At 32.7% G+C, this 4,046-nt stretch overlaps 2 protein-coding genes across 2 annotated transcripts; both read right to left on the bottom strand.

Moving 5' to 3' along the window:
• Positions 1 to 233: 233 nt before the first annotated feature.
• LOC127094187 (uncharacterized) lies at positions 234 to 3,835 on the bottom strand. Its single transcript, XM_051033047.1, has 3 exons — positions 3,719 to 3,835; positions 783 to 1,551; positions 234 to 703 (listed from the first exon to the last, which is right to left on the bottom strand). The coding sequence occupies exons 2-3, from the start codon at positions 1,543 to 1,545 to the stop codon at positions 234 to 236; spliced, it is 1,233 nt and encodes a 410-aa protein (XP_050889004.1). The 5' UTR covers positions 1,546 to 1,551; positions 3,719 to 3,835.
• Positions 1,712 to 3,725, bottom strand: LOC127092599 (uncharacterized). Its single transcript, XM_051031489.1, has 2 exons — positions 3,438 to 3,725; positions 1,712 to 2,908 (listed from the first exon to the last, which is right to left on the bottom strand). The coding sequence occupies exon 2, from the start codon at positions 2,902 to 2,904 to the stop codon at positions 1,930 to 1,932; it is 975 nt and encodes a 324-aa protein (XP_050887446.1). The 5' UTR covers positions 2,905 to 2,908; positions 3,438 to 3,725; the 3' UTR covers positions 1,712 to 1,929.
• Positions 3,836 to 4,046: the final 211 nt, after the last annotated feature.

The following is a 4,046-nucleotide window of genomic DNA, read 5'->3' on the forward strand; positions in this document are numbered from 1 at the left end:
AAAAGTGATTGTTATCAATTAATGTTGTTTGGATGATTTTTATCAAAATTGATTTTGAATGTATAATTACCAAAATGGACATGGTTAAACACATAAATAAAAAAGACAAAATTAATAATATTTAAACATAATAAAAATTACAAATATATAATAAAATTTGAAATGCAACATAGCACTAAAATATTATTACAATACTAATTTAAATTGAAATATAGTACTAATTTATAACAATATTAAGTTTTTAACTTGTACTCTATAATTTTATTGCGAATTGAGTCGCGAACGTGATCCATCTCTAATGATGAAGCGACATTTAAAACTTGTGATTGATCTAAGTTAGGCGATATATGGTAATCATCATGGTGAATGGTTGTATTTTCATCTTCATAAAGATTAAAATCAACATCAATTTCTGCATTCCTTCTAATAAAGTTGTGAATGGTCATTGTTGCGACGACTATTTGAACCTGCGTCTGAAATTTGAACTTGGGCATACAACGCAAAATTGCAAATCTGTTCTTCCATACTCCAAAAGTTCTTTCTATTGTGCACCTTAAACTTGAGTGATAATAATTAAATACTTCATTATTATTTGCGAACCCGTTAGAACGCCTAAAATCAGGAAGGTGATAACGTTCACATCTGTAGGGACCAATGTATCCTATTGGTGTTGGATAGCCAGAATCTACCAAATAATACTTACCTATAAAAATAAATTAATCATTTAAAAGTGAAGTCAAATATTATAAAAAAAATCATTAGTAGTAATAAAAAGAACAAACCAGGAGGAGGGTGTGGAAAATTAAGGTTCACATTTGTGAGAGCTTGGTCAAAAACACGTGCATCATGGGCAGTACCTTCCCAACCGGCTAATACAAAAGTGAAACACATATTCCAATCACATACAGCCATTATATTTTGTGTAGGATATCCCTTTCTTCCAATATACCTGGTTTGCTCGTTGGCATTAACTACACATGACACATGAGTACCATCAATTGCTCCTATAGCATTCTTGAAAAAAGGCCAATAACGTTGATCATTTTTTATTTTTGAATGACAATCATGAAATGTAGGATCTTCAGGTTTAATATATTTCATAGACAACTTAAGACAAGCACGAAGTACCCGATGAAAATGTCTACTAACAGTCTCCCCTGAGTGTTGAAACCTTTCTTGAATCATTCTATTACCTACCCCATGTCCAACAACAACTAAAAACATTGCAACCATTTCTTCAACTCCCATTCTTTTAGAAGACTTTAAACCATGCTCAACTAGTTTAGTGCATATCAAATTAAAAATATGTTTTTCCATTCGAAACATCTCATAACAGCGAGTGGAGTTACCTTGCAATATTTCTTGAACCCATGCATGACCGCTTAATTCACTAGTTCTACATGGTTCTTTGCATAATTGACTTACTGCGTATTCTCCAATTAGTGCAGCCACAAAACTAGCTTGTTGAAAAAATTCATCATCATCATCATCATTGCCATCTTCTTCTTCTCTATTGTTGTCCAATTGCTCATTCTGATCATTCATTTATCCCTTCATAATTATAAATAATAGCATTTAGGTGTAAGTAAATCTACATTCCATACCAGTATGAAATTAACTAGCAGTATAATTTAAGTAGATGCACCCTTCATTTCATTTCATAATTAACTAGCAGTATCTAACTAACAGTATGAAATATAGCATTTAGTAATTCCATTTCAATACTTATAAACATAGCATTTAGTAATAGAAACATAGCAAATTCATTTCAATACTTATAATTCCACTTCACCATATCATTTGGTAATTAAAAGATAGCTAATCCTAATACATAAAAAGTCTAATTACTATAAGTCCTAGTTTAAGATGATTCATAGCTTAAGATCCTAATACATAAATAAGACTAATTTTTATGAAATTTTAGATCAATTACATCTTCATAAACGACATAGGATTATTTGCTGCAAATTTAAGCCAATGCACCCTTCTATCTTCAAAACCTTTAAAGGAAACAAACATCTCCCTCGCAGGCTTGAACATCATTAGTTGGCAACATTTTGTCAACAAGTATATATCACTTGTAATTTCATCCATGGTATGGAGTGTGGCCATCACCTCACCAATAGATGTACTAGTTATAGCATCATTTCGTGCCTTACATGTTTCCGCAATCACACTAACAGCTTCAGCTATTGTTGATGAGGGAGTTATCTTTTTCTTGGTTTTCTTTTCAACACCACTAGCTCTCTTTCTCTTTTGTCCACTACTTTGGCTAGCAACCCCTTGGGAAGTATTCAAATTAATATTTGAAAAATCTTCCGTTGCTCCAATACTTACATCTTCACTATCACCCGATCCTTCTTCCATATCCAAGCCAATATTATTAGGACATGGACCTAAGTCATCAACATCGTTACCACAATCCTCATCGGGCAATATACCACTTGAAGGTGCCCAAGCATACTCACCATTAGCCACCACATCCTTGAAAAGTGTGGTTAGTTGATTAGCAAATGGAAGTCCTTTCTCTCTAAATTTTCCATATAGAGGATTTTCCAATTGTTTTTTCTCCCACCACTCGTCCGGTGCATCAAATGAATTCTTCTCACTATCCCACCCCATTCCGGTAACTTTTCCAAATAAATTAAACCATGCTCTCCATTCCTTTCTCAAGCTATCATATCTATTCTTCAATTTTGTCTTGTCATAATTTCTCCCGGATGATCCATTAAATTGAGAAACAATGTTTTTCCAACCCGTCTTGGTAAAGCTAGTTCCAATGCGCTCACCTTTCGTAACTTGATCCATACATGCTTGAATGAATATTTCGTTAACTTTAAGATCCGTCCAACTAGCTTTATATCTTTGAATTTCATCAACATGAATTTTTCTCTTTGTAGTCATAATACTATGTACACAAAGTTACAAACACACATCAACACTAACAATAATGTGTGAGTAGAAAATGATTTTAACATGATATGGCAACAAAATTTCACTCATAATACAAGTAGCAGCATTATAGGCTGCCATATGAAATTACACAAACTCATGAAGTATATCAACACTAAAGTAGCAGCACTAAAGTTGCATTGCAGGAAAAAATTAACTAGCCGTAAAAAACTAGCTCATGAAAGTATATAAGCACTATAGTATATAAACATTAGAATGTATTTGCAATATATAAATATTATAGTATAAACATTAGAATGCATTTGAACATAAACTAGTATATAAACAATAGCAGTTTGAAAACATAAGCAGTATATCAACACTATAGTTTAATATTGAACAAAATAAATTCTAAGAGGCATTTTATCAAACACTTAGAATGCATTTAGGTGAGCGAAAAAAAAACAATTGTTTCTTCTCATATTCATATCAGTTGCAGAAGAATTACAAAATACAACCATTATAGAACAAAATTATGAGATTACCTTATTCTTGGAGTAGAATTTTTCCTTGTATTTTTGGTTGTAAGAGATGATGGTGTATATATAGACTTGAAGGTAATAAATCTTAATCAAATTTGGTTTACCAAATTCATTAATACAAAGCAAAGAGAGTAATGAAGGAATTAATACAAAGCAGAAAATTGGAAAGTAGAGAGTATGGTAGCTTGAAAATAGAAGAAACAGTTGAAAAGAAATTAAAGAGGGCAATGAAGGAAAATTGTAAGAACCAAAATATCATAAATGCAGAATTGATTCTTGCTAACCTCAAAAGCTAGGAATTGTAGCTTCTATTGGAATTGCTTCTAGGAGAGTAGAATTGATTTTGGAGAAAAAACCCAAACAAGAAAATAAGACCACTTTTAAGTTTAAAGGAATAAAACGTGAGTTTGGGGCTTTAAGAAGCCAATCCAAACATAGCCTAATTGAGGTGGCAGATCTGATGGCCACGCACATCAAGTCCACCCTGCATCCCAGTCATCGCGTGTGTATGGATGGTAATCAAAACCAAAGGCCAAGATTAGAACATGGACCAAGGATCAGATGACCTGGATTGAACCAGCGCATCACCGGAGCCCTAACTCCGGTCATCTT

This window comes from Lathyrus oleraceus, chromosome 6 (assembly GCF_024323335.1).
Source record: "Lathyrus oleraceus cultivar Zhongwan6 chromosome 6, CAAS_Psat_ZW6_1.0, whole genome shotgun sequence".
Lineage (NCBI taxonomy): Eukaryota > Viridiplantae > Streptophyta > Magnoliopsida > Fabales > Fabaceae > Lathyrus > Lathyrus oleraceus.

Bases quoted from the DNA above. Each gene is read 5' to 3' on its own strand.
- LOC127094187 (XM_051033047.1), bottom strand. From the start codon at position 1,545: ATGAATGATCAGAATGAGCAATTGGACAACAATAGAGAAGAAGAAGAT. The intron at 704-782 runs GTTTGTTCTTTT...TTATTTTTATAG, and splicing joins TTTTCCACACCCTCCTCCTG to GTAAGTATTATTTGGTAGAT.
- LOC127092599 (XM_051031489.1), bottom strand. From the start codon at position 2,904: ATGACTACAAAGAGAAAAATTCATGTTGATGAAATTCAAAGATATAAA.